General features: G+C 39.6%; 1 protein-coding gene across 1 annotated transcript in view; it reads right to left on the bottom strand.

Moving 5' to 3' along the window:
* The window catches only part of ALG14 (ALG14 UDP-N-acetylglucosaminyltransferase subunit), a 32,292-nt gene extending 31,589 nt beyond the window's left edge, over positions 1–703 (bottom strand). The window contains exon 1 of the mRNA XM_026700345.2: positions 511–703. Coding sequence (XP_026556130.1) covers positions 511–649 — 139 coding nt within the window. The 5' untranslated portion in view covers positions 650–703. The remainder of the gene's footprint in view (positions 1–510) is intronic.
* Positions 704–14,549: the final 13,846 nt, after the last annotated feature.

The following is a 14,549-nucleotide window of genomic DNA, read 5'->3' as shown; positions in this document are numbered from 1 at the left end:
CTGAACTTTGAACTGCCACTAAACAAACTGTTGTAAGTCAAGGACTACCTGTATTAAACATTCTTTTTCAAATACTTAGGTAGGTAGAGACACTTCTACTAAGATGCCATTATAATATTTCCATCAGACTACACCAAAGAACCAGGGTGGTATAGCCAGAAAGTTGGTCTAAACCTGGGGACATCCAGGTTGAGATTACCCCTGGGTCACGCTCATCTCACGCTATTGACAATTATTGTCAAGGAAGAATTAAGGAATTGAAATTAAGAATTAAAATCAAGAAGGGAGCGGTGATATATTAGCCGGAGAACCCACGATCCCTCTCTGAACAGATTATCACCCAATTCCAAGCAAAATTTCTTCGAAGAAACTACAATTTCCAGCATGTCTTGCAAGCACAGCTGCTAGCATCAAGAACGCCTCCTTGCTGTTAGCGGCTGCTTTGCTTTCTGGGTAATGTAGTCCGGATGGTCACAGCAACCCGTGGTAATTCCTAGCTTTTTGTCTTACCAGAACCGGCAACCACCAGGAGTTTGACATCAGCATTAGGAGTGACAGGACGTCGCTTCACCAACCGCAGGACGAAAAGAATCAGCAAAGGGAAAAAGAGGACTGAGACACCCAGCTTTGCCCAAAACGACCATTCCATATCTAGGCCGTCATTCGACAAGCCTCTCCACAGTATTGTAGGAAACTGGAGGGGAATTACGGGAGCCGAAGCAGTTCAAAATACGACAAAATACAACAGAAACGTTCTGCTGCTCGTTCGTTGGAAGTGTTTTCGTCACCGGTCCCGGGTTGTTGTTTTTTTGCAAGCGGCATCGACTAGCAGAGTAAAATCCGCAGGGACTCCTTTACCCTTGCGACATGTGTGTTTAAATCCGCAGGGACTCCTTTACCCTTACGACATGTGTGTTTTTTTTTAATCTATTGGCTTATAGTGAGAGTGGCAGTCATCATTTTTGTGTTCTGTGGTATTTTAGTGAAATAAAACAAAAAAACTTATTAGGAACATAAGACTGAAGAAGGTCCATTTACTAAAGATGTAAGACAGGTGAACTGTCTAGTGTGTTTTTGGAGGGGGGTTGGCTGAAAAATATTGACATGTTAAACACTGCATTTTTTATTGTATCTTAAAAATGTATCATTTGCAAGATGTATGAAATGGATTGTGGACAGGTACACTCTTCCTTTTAAAATATAATGCCAGGGTGCTGAATGATGAAAGTTCATCATGATTATCAATACAAGTACGTATACTTGTGTTGAAAATCGTGTTGCAAATACAGTACAGATGTTGCAATTGAATCAAAATGTCACTAAAAGGGTGTTAATTTTGGTGCCATTGTGATTTGCCATTGTGACCCTGCTGTTTAGGATGCCCCGAAAAATATTACTTTATGTTGATGAAAAAAATCTATCTCTGAACTAAAAGCCAGGATTCATTTCCCCTCCATGAATGGGCTTTCTATCAATTTTGTGGAAAATCTGGCCATAATTTGGCCTAGTTAATATTTTACTTCTTTTTGCTTAGATATTAAAATTAATCAGTATTAAATTCATATCTGTTTAAGGAGCAGCTTTCTTCTGAATGTATATAACAAAAGCAATCCAACACCAGAAATTTTCCCCCCCAAAATGTTTTGATTTTCTTTAGAATGGCTCACTCTAAATCTTCAGCAGTGGTATATGCAATTACAATATTATCTGGATTATCTGGAACAGGAAATGCTTTATCTGGATTATCTGGAACAGGAAATGTTCAGAACACATCTACTCAATATCTTCCTCATAAAAATTCACAACATATGCACATATTAAAACAGATCCTTTAATGCATCATAATAGCTGATCAATTAAAGCCTTGTCTCGACATATGAACATTTAAAATGAAGTAATTGGAACTATATGCCTGAAATGAAGCCTTTACCAATGTTTTTTGGAGTGTTAGTTTTGTTTTTTATTGTCCTTAGCTAGGTTAGTGAGAAGAGCTGTAATGGGTGTGGGGGGAGGGAAGGAGGGAAAAAGAGAGAAGATATAGACGATAGAAATGATAAATAGATAAGACAGACTCATGCTATAGTATCTTCCATAGCTAAGTGATGATCCATAACTATACTTTAGTATAGTATTCTAAGCTCCAAATCAGAGTCCCATAATTGAGGCTACAAAGCCACATGACCTCCTCAAAAGCCTCAGGTGTGGCCCCAGAGCTCTCCCACACTTGCTATTGAATTATTAAATATAAGAGAATTAAATCTTTTAAATTAATTAAAATTAAATACATTCCATTGTAATCAATGCATTGAAATATTGTTTTAATTAAGTACAGCTTTTATTTGGACTGCTTTATTTTTTTGTCTCGGTCTTTTATTTCAAGGTCCAGGCAACCCTTGGCTCAAATAACAAATGCATTTTTTTCTTAAACCTGTAATTTATACTTCTCAGAAAATCTTTGCAAATCCTTATCTTAGTCTGAAGCACTGGGTGAGGCTTAATTTGTACTTCCTATTAATAATCTTGAAAAATAGGGACCAGAAAATTGGAAGTAAGCTTTTAAGCTGACTTTAAATTCCTGTTCCTATTAGCGTAGCATAAACAGGGCTGCTACCGAAAGAGAATACTTTTGCCTGTCTTCATGAGGTTTAAGGGCCGAATTTGCCAGTAAGCAAAGATCAATTGGTTTTATGCACAAAATTAATATAAAGTGGTTAAAATGTTATCCAAAATGCAATTGAATTTAAAATATAAATGTCATGGAGAGACAAGTTTGGTTTGGATAGAATACTTCATTTTTTGTTGCAGAGTATCCGTAAGTTGTTATTATTTATTGTTATTCATTAAATTTATGTATCACCCATCTTACTGTTTGGGGCAACTCTGGATGGCTGTTTTTCGAGGACTTCTATCACTATTATTTTCCTCAAACTGAAATTATAGAATTATCTTCCTTCCATATCTAGTAGTCTACAGATGTGTTGCATTAAAAACTTTTATTTGTTATTGTTAGTTGTGAAGTCGTGTCCGACCCATCACAACCCCATGGACAACGTTCCTCCAGGCCCTCCTGTTCTCTACCACCACCTGGAGTCCATTTAAGCTAAAAACTTTTATAATGGTTACCAAACATGGACCAAGATTGTGTGGGAATTTGGGGCATTGTAATACAACAGGGCACGAAGTTGGGGAAGCTATTTTGATTTTTTGAAAAGACAGGAATTATTTATTTGAAATTTAAATTTCTAAGGTCACCTACTCATTGATGGTGCTTGAACTTAACAAGGAATTAAAAACTATGCAATATGTTAATATACATTTTGAAATGCCTTGAGCATTTATCCTATCTTCTTTCATATAAATTGTATGCTTTGGACTGCAGATCTGTGCAAACTATATTGTAATCTTATTAACTGTAGTAAGAATAACCTTGGGTAGGCTCAATTTTCACAAATGTTTTATTATTGTTTTATGATGGCAGTAACAACATTTCAGATCTTGAAATAGGGGAATGTTATTTATCCACTGTCTTGACTTTTCTTCTTCGTTTTGTTATCTGCTTGACAGTGCAACCACCTATAGCAGTAGGCTTTGCCACAAATCTGTCTGTACATGCTCAGACATGGTGTGATCCATGGAAATTAGAATGTCATTAAAAGGAAAACCAGCATCCAGCCGAGGTCTCTTTCGATTCTTTTCTCTTTTTCTTCCTTCAGATTGATTAAAAGCTACCTCAGTACCTGTGCTAGTTAACATGTTTGATCAAACTGAATATGCAGGATGTGATTGACACTTCTAAATGTAGTCCCAATCTGAATTCAGCCCCCTCCCTGCCTGCTGCATTAACTTTGATCCCTATCCACAGATTTGTTTGGATTGTGACAGACAGAGCAAGAGTAGTTTTAACAGTAAAGGGCTTTAACAGTACCCACAGCTCCCTGACAGCAGGCAGCGTTGATAAATGATGGATGAGAACGCTCCTCATCTTCGAAGTGGCCTGTTCCTTCAGACCTGGCATGTTATTTGCAGAGAAATATAAGTACGCTATGCTTTCAGCCAGTTCCTCTGCTGCTGCTTTTCTGTATCAGACCTAAGGCCTGGCCCCTGTTGCTTTGCTTCTTTCCTTCTTTTCTTCTGTGTTATAAATGCACCAGCCACTTTCAACCTCTTTGGTAATTAAAATGTATATGTACTCACTTACTGACCATCTGGTGGATTTAATTTTTTCCAGTACCAGGATGTTTGTGCCTAGTAATCAAGCCCAATTATAAATCATTTAATGTTCATGAACCTGGGATTATATTGTTCTCTGGCTGTGTCTCCAAGACACACATCCAGATCTCATTTGTTTTTGTTCTGTTTTTTTTCAATTGTTTTAATGAGAGTTGGCAAAATCTCTGATCCATAAAGTAGGTTATAAGGCTTCACAGTAGAGTATAATTGTGCCTTGGGCATTAGCCTAAACTGTGTGTATCTTCTTCAGACTTTATGTATTGCTTTAAAACAAGCTGGCGTGTATATATGTGCTTGAGGATGCAAGAAAAGGCTTCCATCAAGGGGTGCATAGGAGCATGGAATTTTGGACTCATTTTGGGCCAAGAGGGCTCCATAAGGATCATCTTTCCTATGGAATTCTGAAAACTGAAGTCCATATATCTTAAAGTTGTCAAATTTCAAAAACACTGATCTAGTCCAATCCTATATAATGTTCAGAAATTTGAGAACTTCAAATTTCAATAAAAAAAGCCAAGTAAGTAGAAAATTTTACAACAATGTTGATGTATGAATAATCTTTCAAGACATGCTAAACTAAAATAAGTTAGTATGCTGAAGTAGTTGAGTGGTATTTCAACAGTAATGTTCAGAATGTGTTATAGAAAAAATCACTTAAGAAATACCATCAACTGGAAAGGATCTGATTAATTTTATTTTCCAAAGCTAGTACATTACAGTGAATAAGTCTGAGACAGAGATAAATTAAAACAGATCCTAAATAAATAACTATTCCTGAGAACAGTCAAAAATTAAGAATTAGCGCTACAACAGGAAAGAGAATTCCATCTTTATTGAGATGTAGCTCTAAAAGAGATTCTTTTTTCCCTGCATTGCTATTTCCAGTGAGAAAAGAATATATAAGCATATTCTCATATTCATTTTTCTTATACTGTAAGTTTCTGATGTCTCAGTCTTGCTACAGTCCACCTGTCTGTCATTTAGTTTTTACTTTTTTAAAAAAAATCCTGACTACTGATCACATGGCCCTTTCTGGAATATTTGGAGTTCCCTATAATTTTTTTTTGCTCTTAGGAACCTTCCAGGGTTGAGATCTCAAAGCTGCAAAGGCATTCTGATAGTTGTCTTCTCAAGACAAGGAAAGCCTTGGCCTCTTTCATTCCAGGGAAGAAGTGAATTCAGCCCTACAAACTTAGCATCTAACAAGCTCAATTACGTTCAGATAAACTTTTTAAAAAGCTAATTTCAAAAGACCGTAAGAAACTGTAATCTGTAAGAAAAGTCTTCTTGTGTGTATTGCCTTCCTAATAAATATGATCTTGCAAAAGCCCCCCAAATGTCCTGCAGTTTCACCTCCGGCTGGGTTCTTACATCTTAGATTCAAACATTTTCCATTCCTGGCTGTGAGCTGCTGGATCAATATTTCCTTTCCCCCTTTTCAGATATCAGCCTTGCAAGACTTCTGCTGTCTGAGACTGCTGTGAACTCTCAAGCACAGGCTCCCTGGAAGGCTTGCCTTTGCATCAGGGCTGCCCAGGCTGATAGAATAGTCTAAAGTAGTCAGCTGATACGACAACCTGGTATGACTCCACTTGAAGTAGTAGATCAGTTGCCTTTGTCTCTTTGCTTGGCTGGGAGGTTTGTGCCTATAGCTAATCCTCCCAGCATACTTATAAATCTTCAGGGCAAGCCTTTTTCAAGCAAATGTATGGTATTTCTAAAATACATTATCACAGTTGATATCACAAGGCAGTACCGCAATCACAAGCTATTTCAAATTCATGCAACGAGTGTTCTTTCATTATTTTGTGAAGCTGTCCTGGCAACTTCCAATGCCTTTTGGTCCTCCATCTTGAGCAGAATTCTTCAAAGTGACTGGACCACCAAGAATTGATTAGACTATCTGCTGTTGTTGTCATTATTATTCATAACTCTATGAATTAAAGTAGTGCTTATTCAATATTTTCCTATACTGAATGTTTGTGGGTCGGTGAACAATCTGAAGCTTGATGAGGTGATGAGTTGGAGTTTGGGGACCTGTATTCTAGAGACACATGCAGTTTTTGTTTTTAAAGTGTAACTTGTTACTTTAAGGAAGAGAAGAGATATTATGACTGAGGAGGATAAAATTTACTTTTTTCCCCCCACCGCTATGATCACAATAAATTGATGCATATCTTTATTTACATTCAGAAAGAAAGGCTTTCTTGGCAGTAGGAATAATATTTTTCTCACTGGAAGTAGCAATGCAGGGAAAAAAAGAATCTCTTTTAGAGCTACATCTCAATAAGGATGGAATTCTCTTTCCTGTTGTAGCTCTATTCTTAATTTGTTCTTAACTCTGTTCTCGGGAATAATTATTTATTTTTTAGGGTCTGTTTTAATTTATCTCTATCCCAGACTTATTCATTGTAATGTACTAGCTTTGGAAAATAAAATTAATCGGATCCTTTCCAATTGATGACGTTTCTTAGGTGATTTTTTTTCTGTAACGCATTCTGAACATTACTGTTGAAATACTGCTCAACTACATCAGCATACTAAGTCATTTTAGTTTAGCATGTCTTGAAAGATTATTCATACATCAACATTGTTGTAAAATTTTCTACCTACTTTGCTTTTATTTTTTATTGAAATTTGAAGTTCTCATTTGTCTAGCCAGACTTAACAAACATCATCTTTCCATATGATGTACATATATTTTATAGCAGTTTTATCTCTGGTAAATAATAAATTCCTTTAATTGTGCAAAACATGCTTATTTTTCCATTGTTTGCTTCATTTAACATTTTCTTAAACTCACATAATAAGTTCAGCTACTCTAATGTCACAAGATAATGAGCTTTTTCAGTTGTTCTTTAAAGCTATGGGTAATTTTTAGTTGCAATGTACTCTAACTACCACAGAATCAGAAGGACACATTTTTTAAAAACAAGGTATTTTAGACTTTTCCATTCATTGTTGTTTTTATTTTGAATTCTGAAGTTACATTAAACTACTGAAGAATTGGGATACAATTACAGTATTTGTAGAGTATTAATAATGAGGAAAAAGGAAAAGATAAACATGTAAAATTAATATGGTGTTCCAGCTGTATACACTACCATTTTTAATGGAGAAGAAGCATCATGCTGGGTGTAAACCTAGATTTGTCTTATTGAAGTACTAAATGATGAGCAAGATAGGTTAGGGGAAAAAAAAAGAATATAACAGGGTGCTTGGAGAACTTTTATTATGCAACTGTGCTGCATAAAGTGTCCTAGCTCCTTTCAGCTGGGAAAGAAAGTCTGGAATGAAATGCACAAAGCAGGTCTTCCACTCTTTTCAACCTTTGGAAGAAAATGACTTTCAAGGACAAGTTACCCATTTGCAAAACAAGAGGGGGTTTTGCCCATCTTGAGCATTGGCTAGGAAGGGAGAAGGATTTTCAAGTTCTGAAAAAAATGGATTGCTCTTCAGTAAACACTCTGAATGTGTGTCCTTTTTTTTTAGAAGTTGAGGGAGAGGTTTTGTGTAGATATCTTTTCCATTTATCAATACCTTTGATGGACTGTCTGCTAAAACAAAGCAAGGTTATGGCATATACTTGAAAGGAGACCAGGAACCCTGTAATTGTGGAATTTGTCTGGCAAGACCAAGCACTGCTTATTCACAGGGAATGTGCATGTGTAAAGCTTGTATCAACCCTGGGTGGTTAGAAAGCTGATAAAAGTAACAAAGAGTTAGGCCCCTGAGCTAGGAATAGAGGAATAGAGATGGCCTGGAGCAAATAGAATGTGTATTAGATAGCATTCATTAGCCAAGGCTTAGGAAAAGGGACAGCTAGGGATCAATAGAATACATTGTTAGATCATTACTAAAATATTTATTAGATGATATTGCTTATGTATCCTGCCTTATTCCACTTTCTGCTTTAGTGAAAATGTATCAAGCATTTTTTTTATTCTGTTTTTTGAGGTTCCTTGGCATTTTGGCCCGGATTCTTTTTCAGCACTTCAATAAAAGGAAACAAAAACCTACACTTCGTGCTTGGCGTCCTTCATTGGCCACAGCACCAGGCTCAGGATGGGGTTATTTTAAGTTTGTTTCCAACACCTTCCCCCCTTTCCCAGGACAGTGTCGTTTCTCTTCTTTCAATGGCTCCTCCATTTTTTCATCAAGGTGAGCGCCACATTCCTCTAGTGTGTGTGTATTCCAGCTACTCATGCACATTTAAAATTATGTAGAAGTAAATAATTTCTCCTTAAAATCTTGATTTGGAATAAGAACCTGAAATCCTGCAGCAAAGTTTTTACAGTGAGTTCCTTTTTTTTAACGTGATACCATCTTGTGGTTTGATTGCAGCACTGCATCTTATTTTTTTTTCTTTTTCAGTTAATTCGGAAGTAGCACTTTTATTAAGGCGCTCTGTCTATACCTTCTTCAAGACTGAATGCTTACATATTGGAAATCAAAAAATTAAAAGCTTTTATCATTTTTTAAAATAGATTTAATTGAACTCCTTTGATATTGGGGGAAAGAAAGAAGGGGCGAAACCTTCTGGTGGCCCACGGGCTGGATGCTTCATGCACAGGCCATACCCACTCCAGCTCCATGAAGGAAAAAACATTGTGATACATCACGTGATGGTAACATGACGTTTCGAGTTTGACACTCATGCTCTAGAACAACATACCTGTATATTATACAGATGCCATGATTCCCTGAAAATATGACCTACCCCGGAAGTAAGCCCTAGCTTGATTTTTACACATGTGTCCAGTATAAGCTCTACCCCCAAAAAATAAGCCCTAGTTAAGACCCCACCCACTCCGGGGTGCACGGGGTGGGGCAAGGTGCATGGGTAAAAATCAAGCTAGGGAGGAGATGTGGGGTGGAGCTGCCTACTTACCAGGCCTCACACACCTCAACACCTGCCTTGCTTTGCAGGCCTACTTCTTCTGTGGCCACTTGCCGCCGCTCGCACACATCACCCCCAGCCTCTGTTTTGCCATCAGAGGCCCTTCCAGAAAGGCCTCTGCAGCTGATAAAAGAGCTCTGGATCAAAACAGAGGCCGAGGGTAATGCGCCTGAATGGCAGCAAGCAGTTGCAAAAGAAGTCGTCCGGCAGCAGGCTCCTGCTGGGCAGGTCTGTTGGTGCCGCTGCTGCAGCAAAGTGTCAATAATTAGACTTCTCCCCAAAATAAGACCTGGTACCTTTTCTGGTGGCAAAAAACAACAACTATAAGGCCGGGTCTTATTTTCAGGGAAACACGATAGAATATTGCATTTTTTGGGAGGGAACCCCATTTTTTTTATTTTTTTAGTCATAAAAAATGACTAAGGCTGCAAAAGTCTTATTTCCCACACTAGGCGTACACAAAGGATCCCAAGTGAAATGCCTCAGGGAAAAAATGTGATAGCAGAGACTAGCAATTAATATCTCAAAGCAGGAGATGGCAGCTTGGTTTGTAGCCTAGAGGCCTTTGGGGAGGCCTTTAAACATATTTTTTCTGGGCTCAGCTGGTCTACTATATGGTGGCAGAGGTAAGTTATGTGAACAACACAAGACAATTCAGAGTTTTTTAAAAATATATTTCCTTCAATGTTTTCAAGGCACTTGTTGTTTTATGTCTGAGATAGAGAGGTAGGTAATGACCTAAGAGATTTTGGCAGCCTTTCTCCACTTTCTCTTCCTTTCTTCTAAATTGTTTTTAACAGACTTGCACACACAATAGCTATTGTTTTTTTCTAACTTCCAGGTTTGATGAGATAACTAGTTTAGTGTTGAGATAGTTGCCTTTTGTGATGTTGGTAATGGGAAAATATCTTTGCATGCCCAGTTAGCAGAAGACATCTTCAGGGCCAATATGTCCAACTCTGAGACCGTCATTCAGTTGGACTTACTGCCCCTCTTGAACTAAAAGATTGGAAATATAGTTGCAGTAAAAAAGAACAGGACTGCAGAATGATGAAAAAAAATAGAGCTGGAGACACATCTTTTAAAAAATGGAGGAAACCCTTTAAAACTGGCACCGGCACTTAAAGGGCTGAAGGTGCAGATGGCAGAAGAGGAGATTACAACTAGCAAAATTGGACAGTGGAAAACTGTCAGGTGGTGCTCCATTCAAAATTCAAGAAAGAAAAACTTAGACTCTTTAGATTAGAGCAAAGATGTCTTTTACTGAAAATGAAGTGGTAGCATCAAATAGAATTCTGAATCTGAGAAATTAGGCGCGCAGATCACATATACAAAGTGTTGGAAACGTTCCCACCCCTCATAGTTCAAATGAGTCTTCCAATTAAAAGTTGTGAATATGATCATGTGGGCATCTTCAGGTGGTGATGAGGCCTCTGTCCGCTGACCGTGACATATTTTGATAAAGATTTGCAGCTGCGCAGAGAAAAGAAAGCTAAGCGAGGCATAGAAACTTAAGAGCAGGAATTTATACTCCCCGCCACTCCTCATTTACACAACACAAGAATGTAACACCTCCAGCTCTCTTTCCAGACATATCCCCCCTCCTCCCCCCGTTACTTATGGCAGCCAAAAGATGCAAAGCAGTAGAAAAGATCTTGAAGGCTGGCAGAAAACCTTCTATCACAATCCATCCAACAGTTGCAGAAGCTCCTGCGGAAAAATCTAGGATTCATAATACATGAAGGAAATGAGGCTGACCACTTCTTGCATTACTTTCCACAGTGTAGAGCTTGCTATACCTTAGAGATGGGAGAACAATGGTGTGTGCTAGTGGTGGGATTCAATTTTTTTTACTGCTGGTTCTGTGGGTGTGGTTTGGTGAGCGTGGCAGGGAAAGGATACTGTAAAATCTCCAGGCAGAGGTGGTATTTTCCAGTTCTCCAAACTACTCAAAATTTCTGCTACTGGTTCTCCAGAACTGGTCAGAAGCTGCTGAATACCACCTCTGGTGTGTGCTCTTTTTGAGACCATTTTTATGCACAACTTGGGAGTCTTCCTAAACTTGCAGTTTCTACTTGAAGAGGGAGGGCCTAGGAGGGCTTTTGCATGGTTCTGTTGTGTGTCAATTGTTCCTATTCCTTGATTGGGAGGCTCTGCTCATGCCCTGTTCTTCTTCTAGGAGGTGAAATATGTCGACATGGAGTTACCCTAGAAGAGTATCTGAAAGCTTCAGCAGATGCAATATGCAGTGGTATGAGCAATTCTAGTGCTATGTCCCTACAATTCCACATGTCTATTCCACAAGCTATATTACCAGTTTACTTCCAAATCCAGTTCAACCTCCTGGCATGGGGCTGGTTTACCTGAGAGACTGTCTCTTCCTGATTACATCTGCCCATCTCATCAGATGGGGCAGAGGTGTGTTGCAGGTCCTGCCTACTAAGGCAGGGGTGTCAAACTCAAGTCATCACAGTGGCGTCACGTGACATATTGGGACTGTTTTTCCCCTCTTTGCTAACCCGGGCGTGGGCCGGGAGTTTGACAGTTCTGTATTAAGGTGTTACATCTGGCAGAATCCAGGAGACATTGGAGCTGCCTTTGGAACATCATCCACCCAGGGGTGGGGCTGCTGGGGGTTCACAGGGGTTCAGGAGAACTCCTGCTAAGATTCTGCACAGTTTGGAGAACCCGCCCAAATCCCACTCCTGGCTGGCCCCGCCCACCTCACCCCTCCCAGGAGTCCCCACGTGGTCCATTTTAGAAGTAGGTAAGTGCAGGGCACATGCGGAGGCTTGGGGAAGGGTGAAAATGGGCCTCCCATAAGTTCAAGAAGGCTGGAAACAGGCCCGTTTCTGGCTTCCAGAGAGCCTCCGGAGGCCGGGGAGGCTATTTTCACCTTCCCGGAGGCTAGATAAAAGCCTCCGGAGTCCGGGGAGGGCAAAAAGTCCCCCTGCTATGTGCAGGAGGCCGACTAGGCCACGCCCACCATGCCAATGCCCACCCAGCAACCGGCCAGAGAACCCATTGCTAAAATTTTTGAAGCCCACCCCCTGCATCCACCCTGAGATAAGATTGTCAGTTTCTCTGACATCCTTCCAGAAATTCCTCAAAACTTGGCTGTATCAACAGGTCTGAAGGTCTCAAGGGAATAGCTCCACTATTCATAATATCCAATAGTCTCACCTAGTCTTTTAAAATATTAAATCAATGTTTGTAATGGTAGTGTGTTTTAATACTGTTATTTTATGATTTGATGGTATATTGCCGAGAGTCAGATTTTGGGAAATGAATGGTTATATACAGTAAATGAGATTGATTGAATGTTAAATATTTAACTAGTTCCAACAACAGAAATATTTGTAGCCCAGGGTTAAAATGAGGGGTCCTTAGTGCTTCCTGAGCTGCTTGTTTTCTTGTAGACATTTTATTATCCAAACTAGGTAACATCATCAAGGAGAAAGAGAACTTTATCTGTATAAGAAATAGGAAAATTGGTCCTCCTATCTGAGTGTTTAAATCCCATACCCTCTGCTTACGTTCTACCAGTTGAGACTTCATTTGTTGGCTAAGATTCTGAGCAAAACAGATTATTTGAGGAGGCTCATTGATACTTCTCGTTACATATGATATGCACCAAGCCATTCTAAAAAAAGAAACCCCCCAGATAGACTGAGATTTGAGATAATGTGGACTCTCAATACTAGCCTTACTTGCTTAAGGCTTGATCAATAGCTGTTGAATCTCTACTCTGATTTTTTTTTCCTTTGGGTATTTTCCCACGTCATTATAGTTGTGCTTTGAAAGTTGTAGCAACGTTTCGGCAGAATCTGCCATCATCAGGCTTCGTCAGACGAACACAATATAGAAGCCTGATGATGACAGATGAGATTCTGCTGAAACGTTGTTACAACTTTAAAAGCACAACTATAATGACATGGGAAAATACCCAAACAAAGCTGAATACCATACATGTAAGTACCTGCGAAAACTTAAGAAGATATATGTATGTATGTATGTATGTATGTATGTATGTATGTATGTATGTATGTTATGTCTCCCCTTTAATTGCAGGAGGGCAAAACGAAACAAGCAGTTCACAAACCAAAAAGCAAACTCTCCCAAAAGGACTGTAGAAGGGTTTTCAGTCCTTAGCAATAAATCCAAACTCTGTCCGGCAAACCTGACGTGGCTATAAATTCCAAAGCCTCAAAGAGTTCTCTCCGTGTGTTCACTCCCATAAATCACGTTGCTTCTGGCAAAGCTCGCCAGCCAAGCCGTTTCCTTTTATCCTCTATGAGAGCATGTTAATCTCCTTAATTAGTCACTGGCTTGACGCCTCCTTCCTAATTGAGATAGACGCCTCATCTTATGTCTGTTTCTCACATCTAGCCAGGTTCTTTCCAAAGACTCCTCCCCACTAGAAAAGTCTCGCAAGTGTTCCTGGTTAGCTATTCCCGGCTGTTGCTCAACCAGAGGAGAAGAATCAGAGGAGGTCGAAGGTCCTGACAGCTCTATTAAATCAGGTTCGTCTCTCCTAGTTACATCCATTTCCTCATCCTGACTACAATCCAAATCGCTCAACAGTGCCGGCTCATAATTTACTGCCATTTCCTCTTCACTTGAGCTCACATCTGCCAACGGAACAGATTCCAACTCCGGAGTATATTTGAAATATTGTCTGTATTCTAAAGCAGCGGTCCCCAATCATTGTGGCTTGGTGGCCAGGCTGGGGGGAAGGGGAATCAGATTTGTGCGACTGGCGAGCCAGCAGATGCACAGCTCAACTTGTGGAAGTGGTAGGTGGGCATGCATGGGCATGCACATGCAGTTCAACTTGTGCCAGTCGAGCTGCATGCATGTGTGCACGTGCACTGGCTTGTCATTCATGCACAAGCGCCAGCCTCTCTCGCGCAAGTCAAGCTGTGAATGCATGTGCATGCACACTACTGACTGCTCACACAAGTTGCTTGCATGGCCTAGTTCTGAATAGGCCATGGCCCGGTAGTGGGCTTCAGCCTGGGGGTTGGGAACCCCCATTCTAAAAGCTGTACAATTTATTTATATTCCTCCCATGGTTATGCATGGGAAGAATAGAACAATTGCCCTTCCTCACATAAGCTATAATTCTCACATCCCTAGTTTTTGATTCTAAGAGTGTAAGTCTCATGAAACAAAGGAAACAATGCTTTTATTTTTAAAGATATTAATTTAACTTGATGAAAGCCAGATTGCTGTAGTAGTTAAGATACTGGCCTAGAAGCCAGAATACTGTGAGTTGTAATCAGGGATGGGATTCAATTTTTTTAACAACCGGTTCTGTGGGTGTGGCTTAGTTGGTAGGCGTGGCTTGGTGGTCATGTGATTGGGTGGACGTGGCTTGGTGGTCATGTTATTGGCTGGGTGTGGCCAACTCAATATC

The sequence above is a fragment of the Pseudonaja textilis genome, chromosome 3, assembly GCF_049901715.1.
Source record: "Pseudonaja textilis isolate UNSWEBS1 chromosome 3, rPseTex1.2, whole genome shotgun sequence".
Taxonomy (NCBI): Eukaryota; Metazoa; Chordata; class Lepidosauria; order Squamata; family Elapidae; genus Pseudonaja; species Pseudonaja textilis.
Note: the sequence above shows the minus strand (reverse complement) of the source record. Positions and strands in the feature narration are given on the sequence as shown.